The sequence below is a fragment of the Leptonotus elevatus genome, chromosome 10 (genome assembly GCF_054856555.1).
Source record: "Leptonotus elevatus isolate MCC_2025b chromosome 10, RoL_Lele_1.0, whole genome shotgun sequence".
NCBI lineage: Eukaryota > Metazoa > Chordata > Actinopteri > Syngnathiformes > Syngnathidae > Leptonotus > Leptonotus elevatus.
Window position 1 is genome coordinate 11,365,967 of NC_141248.1, and position 17,397 is coordinate 11,383,363.

The window sequence follows — 17,397 nt, forward strand, 5'->3', positions numbered from 1 at the left end:
ACACACCCACACCCACACCCACACAATCCTCACTTACACTTAACACGGCTACCGTATATGATGTGCACTTACAAGGTCAAGTTGGTCGTCTGCTTCTTGTTTCATGGGTGAACCATGAACGTATACTTGTGCAGCGCTAGTTGCATGACTATGTCCCAGTAGCTCCATCATCACCACACACGCTCATTATTACTGTGCATGATTGCACACTTGGATGCACTGCGCTCCCTGCAGGTTCTTCAATGAAAATGAGATCATGTCATGCGTTTGTAATGGAAGTCATAAAAGGATGATATTGCAAGTCTATTTTGGTTTTAACGGCTCTAACGTGTGCCATACTTCAAATACTATACAGTGTTGTGGGAAAATGTCAATGACCTCACCAACCAACCATAAAATACAATAAAAACAGCTCCTTTAGGCTAAAGTTGTATAAAGTATTTATTGTGTAATAGCAAGGGCCTGACTGTCTTAAACTTAAATGGAATGGAACCCTAATAAATGACATTGTTACCAATTTCATCCGTCAATGCATCCATTCCGTTGCTCTTCTGCTTATCTTCACGAGGGTCGAGCTGGAGCCTTTCCCAGGTGTCTGGGCATGAGGCAGTTGGTACTGGTCTTCAGCCAATTGCACATAAACAAATAATTGAGATACACATTCACTCGCATTCACATATGGTGAATTTAGAGTAATCAATTAACCTAATTTGAGTTATTTTGGAATGTCAGAGAAAGCCAGTAGGCCTTCTATACCTGGAAAAAATACATGCAGGAAGGGCAGGAGCTGAGATTTGAACCCAGTACAACTGTTAAACAAGCAGACATGTTATAATTATTCCATTGTCTAACACTTTGATAAACAGTAGCCTACTCCTCAAAACGGGGGCAGGCCAGCGAGGGTGAGGTTGTGGTGAAGGGGTCCTTTTAAAATATATATATATATATATATATGTTTTATTTATTTTTTTGGCCTCACTAGAATCTTGTGCAATTGCACATCCATTACAGTAGTTGGCAGTGGCACATTCATTGTCAGAGAATACGCAAGGAGTATTAGCAGACTTACAAAAGGCATAGGGCCTACTTATTTTGTTTATTTATCTTTATAGACAAATTATACTATTTATAGTCGTAGCGGAGAGTTGGGGGTGGGGGGACAATAAATATTTTCTTCTTCCTTGTAACAAAAAAATAATTGAGAAGGACTGATATACAAGCTACAGCCATTCTAAAATGGCTGCTATGGAAAATGTCGTCACAGCAATGGTGGCACAAGAGTAGACTATAGCTACAATCGGTTTTGTTGTTGCACATGCAAACCAATTCATCAAGCAACAAGTTAGGAAAAATATATGTATCAATATGAAACACTATTTCCATAAATCTTCTGCAAGCGCTTCTATTTTCAGGGGCAACCCTGCATGTTTTTTTAATTCAGGCCCGGATGTGCTGACCAGTTGGCCATTGCGCTACGTCCAAAATAAATAAATACATAAATAAATAAAGTTAATGAAATAAACATAGATAATTAATAATAACTTTAACTTTAAATAAATAACGTTTAAGCTGTATTTCGCCGATAGAGGTCAGCAAAGCAGCACTGCCTCCTGAATGAGGCAACTGTATTCTCGCGATACTTGCCATCTTTCGTGACGAAAGTTTCGTCATTCCATGATGGCTGAAGATCCTGGCGGTGTTATTTTCAATATCTCTCTCATTCTTTTTTCTTTTTCTCTGTTCCAGCTTGCCATAGAGCAATGGCTGGATTCACAGCCACGTTAAGCGTCCACAGAACATTAGTATCGACATGCCCAAGAAAGGGAACAGAAAACGGCTGAAATTTAGGGCTGGGGACGTTTGCTCGGAATCAGGTAGGTCTTTTTCATTATAGCCAACAAGCTGGCTCGTCCTCTGCTTCAACTGTGTTTCAGAAATAATGATGGGCTTGTTTACTTTAATACATCCGAGTTTTTATGAGTATTAGGTTATCCTGACATGTTTTACAAATTAAGTTATGCACAATTTTCAGTGTGTGCATTGCATCGATACAAACGTGAGTTGTTGTTTTTGAAAGTTGGACAAATAGCATGGTGTAAGAGTCATACGTGCCTGTAAGTTCTAACCGCATCAGTCGATGATTATCAATTATATGCACTTATTATTTATAAATTAAAGTTACCATTCTCTTTCCATACTGGATTAGTGCATTAGTGGCTTGTGCATGTTATCTTTAAGAAATATGCGGCATGACTATGCATTTTTTGTTCCTCAGTGACTGTGGCTGATTATGCTGACGCCGATCCGGCCGTTGTGAAGTCTGGTAGGGTGAAAAAGGCTGTTGCAAATGCAGTCGAAAAAGAAGGTAACTATACGCTAACTGATGCACACATTTTTTCCAAGCTTTTGCATCTGAACTGATAAGTTTAAGCACTTTATCATTCAGTCAAATTACTGTGTGGGCTGGAAGCATCTCATGGTGCTGTAGAAGAAGTCCTTTCGTCTGCTGGTACCATCAAAATAGATAGCTTGGACAACAGTGATGACCCAGACGCAGAGGAAGATGGTGACAGTGAAACTAAAGTGATCCATAAGAAGAAGAGCAAAAGGAGAAAGGGTATGATATCACTGTGTGGAGGAAGAAAAAGTGAGAAGCAGGTTTGTTTTATTTACGCAGTTTGTGTACTTCCAGAGAGCAGTGAAAGCAGTGATGGACACGAGTATCCAGTAGACGTCTGGCTTGTGCTTTCCTCCTATATTCGACCTGAAGACGTATGCAGATTCTCACTAATCTGTAGGAACGCATGGATGGTCACATGCACTGCAGTTTTTTGGACCAGGCTATACAGAAGGTGTGCTAGTTTAATCCCATTGACTTTATAGCGCACATTCATCTTTTAAAGTCTCTGATTGTTTTTGTTTTTTTATTATTAGATAGCATTTAGGTTGATCAAATTATCTGGCAGTGTTTCCAGAGTATGAGATGCGTAGCGTTGGGGCTCAAGTATAACAACATACCTGATATCCCCCCTCCTATAATTTCTTTCATTTAAAGACATTACCGGATGGATGTTGACCTGCCATTTCGTCTCCAGCCTGATTGCATTGGCAGAATGTGCAGTCTCAGGGCCCGTGTGATTCGCTCCCTCTTCCATTTGTACGAGCCGTTCAGCTCACGTGTGTCCAAAATTCCAGCCCTGCCGGAATCTACACCTACAACTTTGCTCAATTCTAAGGTAAATGACCATGTCAGTTTGCTCTCAGGCAGTATTAAGGGTTTTTTCCTGCTGATTTTTACTATTTCTGTTTATAGTTTAATTGACTGTTTTTTACTCAATTGAATTGATGTACAGTAGAAGGTGGACCCTCATTCTTGGCAGAATGCTGGTCAATCTCTTATTTGTTAGGATTGTAAAACAATTTTAATTATAGGAAATCATGGAAATTTAAATAATTAGTCAAAAACTGATTCTTAAATTGCTGCCATCGTAAACCATTTAATATTGTTAGCTCTCTACAATTGTATAAAAATAAGTTAACTACATTTAATAATATGACAAGCATTTATTAATGCTAGAAATAATATATTGTCAGTTGTCATCATATTGTATTAACTGTAGCAGGTGTAACAGGACAGATTAACCCCCTTGACGCTTTAACCCGGGTTAAAGGGTCCTAGGACAGATTATACCCCTCTAGGCCAAATTACCCCCTCTACCCCCAAAACCATAACCCTTCCTTTATAGATAAAATAAACAAATAACACACCTGTAGAACGTCTAGAGTGGTGTCGAAAAAAAATTAAATTTTTTGGGCGGGGGGAAAGCAGATAATTAATTGCTGAATATTTGGGGGGTATAATCTCTCCTAGGACCCTTTAACTCCTGGAGATTAATCTGTTTTAGGTTGCTTTAACCCCCCGGGTTAAAGTGTCGGGAGGGTTAATTTGTCATGAACCTTTAATCACATTGTTACATTTCAATTTGTATGGTTAGAGTCATATTTCTCCTCGTTGCCATCACTGGCATTTGGAGGTGTTGCAAAAACAAAACAAAAAAACGCACACTTGTAGAGGTAATCTTTTCAGGGACTCGCTGAGCTGAAGTTGAGGTCTCGCAAGACGAGGTGTATCCATGACAATTTTTTAGTTTTTTTGAATTATTCTACTTAAGACACTTTCATCTTTACAGTTTCCACTGTGGAAGTGACAACAACGTTTAGCATCTACAGTATCTCATTGGAGTGAATATGTGATTTTGTTATCATCTGCAGTGTTTATTGTTCTGGGTGAAAAAGGTGACTGGGACTCGACCAGAAGCATTGTGGGAGTTCAACTTCAAGTTTTTAAAACAGGTAATGAGCTTTGTCTAAAACATCTACACCGATGCTCAACAGGAGTTAATCATCATTGTTGCTCCCTAGCAGGGAAACACGAAGAACGGCCGTGCAAGGCCCTTGCACAAGCCTAAACAGTATGAAGACGTCCACCGAAATTCGGACTCGGACTGTTACATGCTTCAAGTATCAACGTTCAACTTCATCTTCACCCCTGTGGTCATGGGCATGACACTTAGCCTGGTTTGTCTGATAATCTCTCTGTTTTGACACTTACCGAAATATTTAGATTTTGCTGTTGCCATGACAAAGGCTACTAAAACCCTGGGAAGATGTTACCCCCTCTAACGTGACATTTATTGCTGTTGTTGTAGTTCACGATCAACGTCAGCACAGACATGCGCCATCACCGCGTTCGTCTCATGTTCCAGGACTCGCCGATCCAGAGAGGGAGGAAAAGAGGCGATCATGGCGGGATGCAGGTTGTGCTGGATCCTGTACACAGTGTGAAGCTTGTGGACTGGTGGCATCCACAGTACCCTTTGTCACAGTAAACATAAAAGGCTTGCTGTTACTACAGCAGAATCCTGACTATTATCTTGCTGCTCGCCCAAGAGAAATTTGTTCTAACCTCATGACTACACGCACTGACCAATAATCTGTAAATAAAAATGGCCTCCCAAAACTCACTTCAAATCCAAGAATCACTGTTGGTTAGTGTAGAAGGCCACGACACATAACTTAAGATGGTACCACCCTCCAGTATCCGCTTTAACCAGTAGCATTTTTTTTTTTAAATAGCTACTTATAATACAAGGCCAACTGATTACTGGCGGAGTGAATTCAGTCAAGTTGCACTAATGCTGCATGCACACTAAACAGCCCCCACCCCCATCCACATCCTTTTAATGGTAGGGAAGTAGTGACCACTTATGCTTTGGAGCAGTAGATTTCTCAGTGAAGTTCACCGTCACATCATAGTACCTACATTATTTGGGTTTGCTAATCAGGCCTTACAATTGAGCATGAAAAAAAAAAGCCTGTTCATTAAAAGCTTGAGTAAAATGATTGGCATTCAATAATCGGCTAAATGTTTCACTGTATGGTTCTTGGCAGAAAACTTAATGTGGCAATTAAATTATGTCAATTTTTATTTTTGTAATAGATGTAACGCGCTACAATTTGAGGACCATTGCATTTCTTATGTATGGGTACTTGGCTACCACTCATGTTTTGCACTTCAGAAGTTACTCACATTCAAAACAATGTTGATTGAATTAGTATTTTCTTTCCAGCCACATGTATTGATTTGTTTTATCTGTCCAACCATATTTGAGTTCTTAGGTTATTTAATTCGAGACATGCTCATAATGTATGATGTGATGTGGCCGGTGAGAATATTTATGTCCGATATCTTGATCTTGGAGACACACACAAACTTGGAGTGTTAACTTTGTCTCTTTCTTCCACCACTGTAATACTCTTGTGTTTAGCGTATTGAATGTTGAATTATACATATCACATACTTGATCTTAATGTGCAGTGGAGGGAAGGCGCTACCTCAGAAAAATGATTAAATCAGAATTATTCTGCAGCTTTAAAAAAAAACATGGTGTCTCATCATCTGATAATGCTCAGTGTAGACTTGTAGAGACATTTGGTAGTAGATGATAGTTGAGTGTTTTAGTTGGGATCAACTATTTTCTCCCCTAATTATTAATTGTCTTGAAATTAATAAAAAAGGAAAATGCCCTATTTGATTGCCATACTGATTTTTAATACAATATTTTGTTTGAAACAGGACTGACAGTACAGTATTGACTTCCCTCTTGTGGTAACACGCGGTACTGTAAGCACATCCGATTTCTCTGACATTTTGCATTTAGGCATAACTAATTGTTTCAGTACAGTGTGTGCTTTACACATTAGGTACACCGCAGTCTGGTGAATGTAAAAAACATTTTTTTTTTTTTGCCAAAAAGCCTCCCATTCATGAGCATTGAGTCTTTATAATTGTAGGCATAAATGGTGGCACATATAACACTCTAAAGTGAAAACTTTGAGGTTGTCTATGTTTTTTGAAACTACATACTGTATAAATGAAATGTGCATGTACATATTTATACGATTACACACACTTGCTCTGTCAGGGTGACCCCAAAATTGTTGATAGTGTATGCCATTAGTAATTTAATGTCTATAAAATGACCACTAAGACCTTTCATAAACCAATTCAAGCTGATGTAAGTCATGGTTGGAGTCCAATATGGTACTGTCCACTGTTACAAAAGCTTTGGGGGGAATCTTATTATTTATCCTATCAAGGCTCATAGTAGTTATTATGAAGTCATATAGAAGAATATAATATATACTAAGTTATGATTACATAATATTGGAGGCACTTAAGCTATATATAAACCAATTTGCCTCTGTTTTTGGTCTAGCTGGTTGACCTGTTCCCTCGTTTCGTAGACAACAATTCTCTCGTCACTGTCTAATAATAGTCATTTCCGGCTGCTTTTCGGCGAGAACTACATTACCCAGAAGCCCGCAAGAACGATGCCATTGGTGACGGCACAGGTGACAGAAGGCGCGCGCACAGGCGACCAAAGCTCGACGGTCAAAACATTGCACGCTGCGTAGCAACATGTGGAAGTGGCGAGATATATAATCTTTCCGGGGCGCCGATAACTTGACAAATCGCAGCTGTTTGCTTTTTTGTGTTTGTGGTTGAAGTTGTTTCTGTTTCCTTTCTGTGGAGTGCACCAGAGAAGTTGTCGCCAAGCTACTCTTAACTGCGTTCTTTCTATCTGACCTTCAGTGCTGGTAAGTGTGACATTTCACCAACACTTCACTTTTAAAACAACACCGACACCAGCGTCAAAACGTATTTTAAGTACATTTGTGTGCGTCTTTATTTTTCATTTTATTTTTTATGTGGTTTGCGTTTGTATTTCTGTGTTGTATTTGCATAGAAAAGACAGACACGTGCATTAACTTTAAGATGCTCCGATCAGTTCCATACATTTCATAAAACTATTTAAAATATATTTTTAAAATGTAATACTCTGTTATTGTCAACATAGATTAAAAAAAAAAAAGTTGGAATGTCATTTTGACTCAGCTCTTAAATAAATAAAAAATTGTCATTTGAAAATGCACTACTTGCCCTCCCTCCTCTCTCATTGAGAGTCAGCCGCTTGCCATTTCTGAGCTGAAGCCAGCCCAGTATCAGTAACAACACCTAAGCCCCGGGCTGTGTTGCTATGTATAAGCTGTGACTACATAAACTATATTGCCTACTCAAGTACTTGCAACTTACGGTAAGTTGTGCACGGTGCCAGTAGGTCTCCTCTTTGCCCTCAGACTTTAATCATGAACCATGCCATTCTAGACTCTTGAGAATATATGGTTTAAATGGCATCGTGGAAATGTCATTTTTGCTCTTTCCTTCTGCGGTTTCCAAGAACAATGACATCATGGATTTCTCCCGTATAGTTTAAAACTAGAACAAAAGTGACGTCGACTTTACAGATTTGACGATGAGGAATTAGATTGTTACGCAGAAATGGTGGATGGATGAGAGCAGTAAGGATATCTTGTTTATAAATAAATATGTAGTAAGTAAATCTGTATTTACAGTAAGTTGTGTTTTTCGGGAAGTTTCAGTTGACCACTGCGGCATTGTTGTGTTTTTTGGTGACTTATGCATTGTCTGTAATGCTTTGTGGCAAAAGATCAAATGTGAAACTTAGATTTTAAAACTTCCGTCTGTTGTTTACTGAAGGCCTGCGGGCAAAAGTTGCCAATGCGCTTGCACAAGAGCTGGTTCAGCTCTGCTTAGAACAATTATGCCCCAGGGAACATCAATTTTATTCAGACGTGCCCATATTGCTCTTCTGTTCATAATGCTTTGTTTAAAAAAAAAAAAGGGGGGGGGGGGTCAAATCTTCTAAAAATATCATATGCCTCTGTCACTTTTTCACATAATTAGTGGTTTCTCTTGTTTTGTAGGAATTCCATCCATTAGACCGGCTTAAAACTAAATTCATATTAGGTTCTAAATTACTGTAATTCCTCAAACAGTGACTTTTGCTGTTATATACACCATTCTTTATTTAATGTATGTGTTGTCCTCTCAAATAAACAAGAGGTGTCACAGTTAATCTATTAATCAACAACTAATCGATCGTCATAATTGACAACCGTTTTGATAATTAATTAATCGTTTAGAGTCATTGTTTAAAATTGTCCAAATACTCTGATATCACCCTCTCTTGTAGCTCTTTATGAAAGCAGAATGATAAGGGGTGGGGTGTTAAAATAAATAAATAAATAGTTTCTGCGATATATCGCGATATTACCGTGCACAATTCTCGTATCGATTCAATATGCGGCCAAATCGATTTTTAAACATAAATTTTTGATGGAAATATTCAACAAAACATCTTACTTGAGGTTAGCTTTTAAACCAAGAGTGGCATCTAGAGGAGCAAAAAAATATCACAGGTGCTTCATAAAGCTTCATTTGTCTGTCTGTCTGGTTAGCTGTTTAGCTAGCTAGCTAGCTGGCCCATTTAAACCAAGAGTGCCATCTAGAGGAGTCAAACAATACCACAAGTGTTTCATGAAGCTTCATTTGTCTATCACTACTGAGGAGTATTTTCAAAAATTTCAATAAAAAAAAATCGCAATAATGGACTTATAGATTCGTATCATGATTAATCGAATTGTGATACGGATCGAATCGCCAGGTACGAGACAATTCACACCCCTAAGAATGATTATTTTTTGTATTTCATCAAAATAAGACAAGAGATGTCCCTATACAACTTTTTCACTTCCAATATGATAGCGATATAGCAGCCTAGAGTACTGTCCGATACCGATATCAGTCCGGTATAATAGTCATCAACAGTAGGTATGAGAAACTAAATGACCCACTTATTCCAAACATGTGAGTTACATAAATTCCACCTCAAACATAAGAATGTACTGCACTTGAATAAAATAAATACAAACTAAATTAAAGGACCCTGAGAAATAACCCTGGAAAAGTCAATAAAAACAAATTATACTCTGCGAAATGCAAAATAAGTAACAATTCAAAATATAATAATTATTTATCATATCTTGAATATCTTAGTAGTTATTATTTACTTGGTTTTGTTTAATCATAAATAATACCACCTAAACCAAAAAAAATCTGTTAATAAGCATTCATCAAAAAATAAATAAATTTGCAATGAAAGAAGGCAAAATTTAATTTTTAAGGAAGTATTTGATCAATCGATGGCATGATTAATGAATACAATAAGCGATTCCATAATTATTTTATCTTTATCACCCCAATTCCAGGTGGTAGATGCTTTTAGGGAAAAAGTCCGTTTGTCTTTTGCTGTATGCCTGCAGCTCCTTGCTGAGGGCAACGGGTCAAACAGCTAACTGCCGGGGTGACCGTTGTCCTTGAGGATGATGTTTGTTTGGCTGAGGCAGCGTAAATGTCCATCAACGGGTGCAGCCGATGATCTGCGCTGCAGTGCCTTTACATAAATAGCACAACATGATAGCTCAGGACAGTGTCGCCAGTAAATTTACTAAATACAGTATGGAATTATTATTACGTCATTATTTACTCCAATTGTGTTGGATCCCAAAGAGCACATGGAGGAGGGTTGGTTAAAAAATTGGGCTGGTTTTTCATTTTGCTATTTTACCAGAGTAGCGCTCCTCAAAACACAGAGCCGTGGACCGACATCGGTCCCTGGGCCAGAGACAGAAGAAGGTAATTATTTAGTAGAGTTACTAAAAGTTACTTTTGAAAATTAGGTGCCTCTGTACAGCTTGTCTCGATACAATAGTAACAAAATAAATTGAGTGGAATGGAAAAATGAGTAACAAAAAAATGACTTTGGAAAGGAGAAAAAGCCAAATGATGAGACGGAAGACAAAAAGCCTACAACTTCCATGGGGGAGGGGGGGGGGCTGCATTTCAGAGATGGTATCAACACTCCCACTTAAAATTTGAGTTAAATGCTAGAGGAAATTCTCACGCACCAAGCCTGCACTTGTTTAGACTAATCAAACCGAACTGGGTTGAAAAAGAAACAAATATATTGGTTAATAAAATACACAGCAAATTTGAATAGATGTAACTTCGCTAGAGCAATCCTGCTTGTCTGCTTCGATCACATTTAGGCAGGCGTGTCTATCGGGGTCGACGGTGCAAAAACTTGAGCAAGGACAAAGTACTTTGCATCTCCAACTGTTCCGCACTAGGGAAATAAACCAAGAAAAGAATAAAAGAACACTTTTGTGAGGCATTTGTGTACATTATTGGATCAATAATCTGTCTGTGGATCATTTTCTAACATTGTACAAATAAATACCTGGCTGACTATTTAAGCAAATATGATATGAAGATTTGCGTTTTAAATTTCTTTGACTATTTTTGGTCAGTCGGAGAAATGTCCTGAATACATTACCTTGAGATACAAACAAGTTTTTTGTAAACAAGAGCTTTTCGAAATATGAGATATCATTCGGCCAATTTTGTGCTTTGACTTGTGAGCGCAAACTTGAGATAATTGCTGTATTAGTGGCAGTGAACTCAATTCAGCTCATTTCACAATAAGCAGCGGCTTAGCAAATATTGAGCAAGTCATCAAAAAAGATGCTTCAAGCTATTTAATGGCATTACCAGCTGAAGTTTACTGTCAAATAAATAAAAAACAAAGTTTTAAAATTACCACATAGCTATGACTTCGGAAAAGCCCACTTAGCTTAATGCTAACAAACAATGCTAAAGGCCATTGGTATGCTAACATCTAGCGTTGTTGGGCATGGTTTTAGTGCTATCAAAACTTTGATTTCATAAAGTACAATATCACAGAGTAGTTTTCACTTAAAAACACATTTTATTTATTTATTTATTTAATAATGGGTAGGGGGGAGGTCGGCTGGAACAGATAAATAGATTTTCTTTTCGTTTCAATGTAGAAAAATAATTTGAGATAGTGTTTTGTTTTACAACTGTGATCATATATATATATAAAAAAATATATATAGATAGATATAGAGTTCGTGTAGAAACATGTCGACTTGGTTGACTTTTTTCCCCCAGCCCAGATGTATTTCTCACACCAGTCCGTGGCCCGGTACGGGTCTGCAGGGCTCGAGGTGTGCGCCCCTCCCTCCCCACCCTGTCCACTAATGCTTGATGGTTTATGTCTTGTAGAAAAGCATAGCCTACATGTCTGTTATTAACTCATTCACTGCCATTGACGGCTATAGACGTAAACAATTCTTTAGTTTAACATTTTTTCCCACTTTTGTTAACAAGAGTATGAAAACCTAGACGTTTTTTAAAATAATCTTTTTTGGTGTTGAAAAATAGAAAAAGAAAAGATTATAAAAAATTTGGGGCGTCAGGTGATTATTATTTTTTAATTGTAATTAATCGCATGACTTCAATAGTTAACTCACGATTAATCACACATTTTCTATCTGTTCTAAATGTACAATACATTTTTTTCTAGGTTTTCATACTCTTGTTAACAAAAGTGGGAAAAATGTTAAACTAATAGAAATAGTTCAATTTAATTTTTGACGTCTACAGCCGTCAATGGCAGTGAATGTTCTTTGAATGTTGCGACAGCATAGAATGACCATCAGCACCCGTCAACGGATGGTTGCCAGGGCAGAAAAAGTATAAATGATGCCGACCCTACTGTATCATTGTCAGGCGTTGGGTCATAGTGTGACACATGTCAACAGTGTACAAACGAGGGCAAGCATGTGCGCAATGCATGTGGAAAAGTGTGCTCGCGTGAGTGGTCATATTTCAGCCTCATTGGGCTTGTGTTTGCCTGTAAGTGTTGGCGATGGGGCTAATTTTCCTCAAGTAAACAGAAGCATCCATGCAAACACACAGAGGCCATCTTGGACCGATGTACTCTAGTGTGAAAGAGCATCAGGTGTGCGTAAATACAAGTTCACCCGCCATATGGATAGGGACTGGTTTTTTTCCGCTTCGTGACAAGGCGAGGAAGCATCTTGCGTGATTTACTGGATTCGACTTGAACAAAAAACAGTGAGTATGTCACGAAACGGTGCTTCTTAGAAACCCGGCGGAATGACAGCTTGGCATGTGATATTTAACAAGACGACCCATGATCTAGCAGAGGTGAGTGTGGGTGGGATATTTCGGGGCATGTGCTGAATGTGTGACTCCACTTCCCCATCTTAGCTCATTTCTACTGTCTCATATCCTCTTTTGATTTGCAGACTGTAGCCTCTGCCTTACACAACTTGTTTTTGGGCGAGAGAAGACGGGGTCTGACTTGCAGTGATTTGATATGTGTTTGTGGCTCTCTTTAATTTATTAATTTAATTTAAGGCCCGCGATTATTCGAGAATTGCACTTCTACTTACATTGAACGTCGTTTTCTCTGAATTACATTTTTGCTACCCTGCCAATCTTTAGTTTTGGTGGTAGAACATTCAAAGAAAGTCGCTTCTTTCCCCGCATACAGCAGAATCAGCACTTTTTGAAATGGTCCACCGATGATTCATGGGTGTGTGTCGCTAGGTCAGGAAATACTTGGATTTCACTTGTCATATCATGTGACGCAGACTAACTCAAGCCATTTCTGAGATGACTGGCCGATGTTCTTTTAATTTAAGAAAGAGACACACTTTTCAAGGCTTTCTATCTGTGATGAGCACACACAGATTTTTTTGTTTCAAGAGGCAAACACTGTCTTTATATTAAGTGGATATTAGCTCTCAACACATTTAGGAACAAAGCAGCAAAGAGTGAATGGCATTCATTTTGTGTGAGCCTTATCTGCCAAGTGATCTGAAAAATGCCTCCCATTCCATTTGGCCGTCACGGTGACTCTCAGCCATGCAGAGAGAAATGCTGCAGGGTGGCTTCGCAGGTTCTTGCACATGGTCTCTTTCTGACACAGGCTCGTTCGTAGTTCTCCATTTGTTTACATAGTGTTAATCATGGACACTGGATACGTTCTGAATGGAAATAATTTGTTTTTTGACAGTAAACGTAATGAGGTTTGGCTAATTTCTAATTAAAGCCAGTTCTTGTTTGTGCTCTTATTTATTTATTTTTTACCTGCAATTTCCTTAAAACATCCATGAAACCATAATCGGTAACTTTGGTTAATATCATAACAGTTCACAGTTAACGCATCATTAAATCCTGATGTTGTGGGGGAAATTGCCCAGGGCAAAAATGGGAGAAACCCATTTAAAGTGTACTTGAGCCTAGGACTGCTCGATTATGAAGAACATATTAATCACGATTATTTTGGTAATAATCGAAATCACGATGAGGACCATCATTTATTTTTTGGTATACAAAACAAGAAAATCTTTACACTTAAAAAAATATTAATTAAGACAAATACAATTCCAAAACACTATTATTATGCAAGTTCTTTTGGACGGATAAACAATTATTACATTTATTATTTTTTTAATTTAAAAAAGGTGCAAATGTATTAATTTAAACAACTCAAAATTAGTATCAATAATCCTTTTATTATGCTGATTTTGTAATTGTGCAGTACTAATAATGGAAATTGTAATTGAATTTTGTTCAATTGCGTAGCCCTTCTTGAGCCTTGCAAGTGGCCATTTACCAAATAGCTGAGACTCAAACTTTATTCATAAAAAAATCATTAAAAAAATGGGGATTGTTGTACTCACCAACTTTTTTGATTCAGTTACTGGTTCGGTCATTAGGGGCTTTTCCACCACCGGAACTTTTGGAGAACTTTTCAATTTACCTTGGTAAAATTCGGTTTGCGCGATCTTCCACCAACATCATTTTCCGGGGTAATTACATTCTGCAGAGTCTTGCTGAGCCAGGCTGGAACTTTGAGGGGCCGGGCTGCACTGACCAAGTCTGATTGGTTGGTCAAATTTGATGGTTTGTTGTTTTTACATCGTCCTTGTGTTCCTTGTGGAACTTTTACAACCAATAACTCCCTTTTCACAGAACTCAAAGATCCTGGGCTTGTTGGTGGAAAAGCAGCTATTGTTTTCCAAAGTAAAAACAGATGTTTGCAAATATCGTACATTGATTAAACACAAAATGTAATCAATCTGCTTTTGTGAAGGATGACAGAAATTAGTGAATAATTATTGTTGAGAGGTAACCCCGCCCAAAAAAACAAAAAACAATTGTCAAAAGAGTCCAAGACTGTCTTGGTCAGTGATGATTTCTCTGCCTCCACTTTCTTTTTAGGATTGGCTGGTATTGACAGGAATGCAGGTTTCCCAGCCAATAAAATGAGGGCCTGGAGGGGTCCTGCCCCAAGACCAAAATAACCCTGTAAATACACTGCAGGCACTATGAGAACTGGAGCTGGCCCAGCTGATGAATGCTTTGTGTACAAACAAGGCATGTTTGTCAGCCGTGTACTGCTGAACCATGCAGGCCTATAAATGTTGGTCTTTGTTGTGATAGGCGCCAACCTCTCGTGGAGGGGCACTTTGATACCAATCTTCGTGTGTATTCATGGACACAAAATACTGTAGGCAGGTTACATAGTTTTGTTGTAAACATTTTTTAACATGACACTCAGCTAACCAATAGGCATCCTGTATAGATGTTTGCGGATGGTGATGATTTCTTAAAATATATTTTCATCGGATTGAGTGAAATTTTCTTTTTTCTTTTCTTTTTTACTATTTTTAACTTTTAATTTATTTTAGTGTCAAGCAGTGTTCTTTTGTCACTCACCAAGTTACCAATTTACCACAAGCATATTCCCCTCTGGCAAATAGTCAAGCATTCGGATTAAGATTGGGTTACTATGCTGTCTTGCAGACAGAGGTGGCAAATCCAAGACCAGAAAGTAAAAACACTGCCACAGTTTTGCTTTAGCCCCAGGTGCTAGCTAGCTAGCTCCCATGGTTCTTGTTTACCTGCCAGGGACCTAGCTAGCTAGCTAACATCAAGGGCTAAAGCCAAACTGTGGCAGGGTTTTTACTTTCTGGACCTGGATTTGTCACCTCTGCTTGCAGAGCTCTCTAATCTTATTACTTATAGCCACTTAAAATGACATTTTCTCCATTAAACGTTGCCTGATTGTCTTATAGTCACTGCAATAGACAAATTAAGTTTCTTAAAGCTAATACCACAAAAACACATGTTTGTGTGTGTACTTTTAATAGGGCAGGGTTGCTTTAACCAACACCTTCAGTCTCGCCACATTGATTGGATTGGCTCGACTAATTCCAATACATTTTTACCCTTGTGGTTCTTATCATTTTCCCACCCTTTGCTGTGAATGTTTAAATGGTGTGTCCAATTAAAAAACATGTTTGTATGGCAGTCATTAAATCAGACTCTAGCCCAGGGATGGCGCTACATCGGGGACTAATGGGGGCTATAGCCCCATCAGATATTTGTGTAACCCCAGCGAAGCACCTCTAGCATTGTATTTGTTATTCTAATATATATTTATAAATCATTTTAGCAGACCTATGTATTGGTAAAGCTGTGCGTGTCTTAAATGTGGTGTGTGCTTATATCGGGTGCGCACAAGTAATGGGGCTGAAGTTTCCGCAGAAGATGTAAAAACAAAAAAAAAACAGTGGGGATGAATTCTCTAGACAAGGTTCCTCTTGTTATTCCTGTTGACTCCAGCTATCAGACTAATATAGGGGAATAGTAAGAGTGGGAGGGGGAAACTGAGCGAGGAGCGAGGAAGATGATGAATAGTGACTGTAACTCCGCCAGTTGAAGGAGGGGTGGCAACACAACCATTCAACTTGCTTTTGCGAGCGAGAGTTTGTGAAGCTCGGCAGGCAAAATGATGGCACGTGGAGGAGCAGCGTTCACATGGATGTGTTAATTCGGAGCTAGTTGGACACTTGCCGGTAAGAATTTGAGCTTCTACATTCTGCAGTTGGCAAGAAAGTTTATTTTGTGCTACTAGTGAAGTGACACGAAGGTAACTAGACAACAGAAACACGTTTAGAAACGACAATGTGATCACCTGTCATTATTGCTTGCTATGTGGTGGTATATAATAATTGTGTTAGTAAGACTATGACTTGAATGTAACAACCTCCTGAAAATAATATATGTAGTTTGTAACACACAAGTGCACAGCGTGTGGCAATAACGTTTTTGCTACAACAGGTTGTATATCTCGTCATCTGAGTGTGACTACCTTTGCACAAAATGTTCGCAAAATAATTTGTGTCCAACCAGTTTGGTTAGACACAAGGAATGGTTGTTTTCATTTCATTTTAAATTAGACACGATTCTGTTAAAATCATACTCTCAGTCAAAAAAGAGAAAATCCCAACCTTACTTGTTTTAAAACATATATAGATAAGTTCTCCTATTGTTTTAGAGAAAAAAAAAGTATTACAACGTTGGTTGTTGTCCTGTGTTGTCTGTAGAGGAAGTTGCTTCAACTCTGACAAAAGTGGGAGTTGTGATAACTGAAGGGAAGAAAAGGGAAGTGATGCACTTTGCTTTGTTATGATGATCATCTTTGACTTTTCCTGTGCCTTAGTGGGAGCTAATGTTTACACATTCACTTGAGGTGGACTAAATATAGACATTTGTTTTGCATTGTGATATTATGATTCACTGATGTTGGCAGATTTGTGCTATTTAATTATGGTGGCCTAGAGAATGCTGTTTAGCATAAATGCTCATCTGGATAATTTCATGCAAAGTGTATGACTATTTGTTATGTTCGTAGGCAGAGGGTTCAACTCGCTGCAGACACCATTTTGCAACACGTTCACGTGTACACCAATCCACTTTTACATTTAACTCCGACTTTATCCGAAGAGCTTCATACTCTATTTGCCTTACCATATGTTCACCTTTAATGTAGATGCTTAGTACGAAACCATGGTCTGTTGATTTCATGCTTCCACTGTTAAGCGTCTGTTAAGTGTTGTGCACCTGTTGCCGTATGTTCCCCATTTGAACATGTCACTCACTCATAATGCTTTTGCCAATCTATGCTCTTGCATCTGCTCTACTAGCTTTTTATTATAAGGGACAGT

The 17,397-nt window shown here is 38.4% G+C and overlaps 2 protein-coding genes across 5 annotated transcripts in view; both read left to right on the forward strand.

Annotated features, from left to right (window-relative positions):
• Window positions 1-1,671: 1,671 nt before the first annotated feature.
• tmem183a (transmembrane protein 183A) lies at window positions 1,672-6,577 on the forward strand. Of its 2 annotated transcripts, none has more exons than XM_086085988.1 (8): window positions 1,672-1,874; window positions 2,276-2,365; window positions 2,447-2,617; window positions 2,693-2,852; window positions 3,056-3,236; window positions 4,273-4,353; window positions 4,423-4,578; window positions 4,710-6,577. In XM_086085988.1, exons 1-8 carry the CDS (start codon window positions 1,811-1,813, stop codon window positions 4,887-4,889), a joined length of 1,083 nt encoding a protein of 360 aa, XP_085942114.1. In that variant the 5' UTR covers window positions 1,672-1,810; the 3' UTR covers window positions 4,890-6,577. The 2 variants fall into 2 exon arrangements, with proteins under 2 accessions (XP_085942114.1, XP_085942116.1); XM_086085990.1 differs by having other exon boundaries at window positions 4,426-4,578.
• Window positions 6,578-6,879: 302 nt separating this feature from the next.
• Window positions 6,880-17,397, forward strand: part of tfeb (transcription factor EB) — a 29,684-nt gene continuing 19,166 nt past the window's right edge. For 2 of the 3 annotated variants that reach the window (XM_086087986.1, XM_086087988.1), the window contains exon 1: window positions 16,116-16,245. The gene's annotated coding sequence lies outside the window, so the exon portion shown is untranslated. Of the gene's footprint in view, window positions 7,162-16,115; window positions 16,246-17,397 lie in introns of those variants that run through there. The other variant, XM_086087987.1, reaches the window with a different exon arrangement.